A 477-nucleotide genomic window follows, 5' to 3' on the forward strand; every position below is an offset into this window, starting at 1 on the left:
GGTGCTGCGAGAAGCAGCAGCACGAGCTTTTGCTGCGTTCGCTACCAACCAGCTCCACCGCTGGCCGCAGCAGCAGCAGCAGCAAGAACAGCAGCAGCAGCAGCAGCAGCACGAAAAGCAGCACGGGAAGCAAGTGCAGCGGCAGCAGGAATTGCAGCAGCAGCAGCACGCAGAACAGTACGAAGAACAACTGCAGCAGCAGCAGCAGCAACAAGAGCAGGAGCAGCAGCACGGAGGAGACCACAACGAGCAAGTGCAACAGCAGCAGCAGCAGCAACAGCAGCAGCAAGAGCAGCAGCAGAAGGAAGCAAAGCGGCAGCAGCGGGTCGATCGCTTTGCAGCTTTTGCTGCTGCTATCAGAATACGAGCAGCCAGCCGTACAGACACTGGAGTCCATGCAGCAGGCGCTGTGAGCTGCTGCTGCTGCTGCTGCTGCTGTTGCTGCTTGTAGCGCTGCTATTAGTGACGGTGCTGCCG

General features: G+C 59.5%; 1 protein-coding gene across 1 annotated transcript in view; it reads left to right on the top strand.

Moving 5' to 3' along the window:
- Positions 1 to 477, top strand: part of ETH_00035715 (uncharacterized protein) — a gene marked incomplete at both ends in the record, with an annotated part of 2,739 nt that overhangs the window by 620 nt on the left and 1,642 nt on the right. Inside the window, one exon of the mRNA XM_013374435.1 lies at positions 1 to 409. Within this exon, the coding sequence (XP_013229889.1) occupies positions 1 to 409 (409 nt within the window). The remainder of the gene's footprint in view (positions 410 to 477) is intronic.

Source organism: Eimeria tenella, genomic scaffold, assembly GCF_000499545.2.
Source record: "Eimeria tenella Houghton genomic scaffold, Eth_scaff2031, whole genome shotgun sequence".
In the NCBI taxonomy this organism is placed as follows: domain Eukaryota; phylum Apicomplexa; class Conoidasida; order Eucoccidiorida; family Eimeriidae; genus Eimeria; species Eimeria tenella.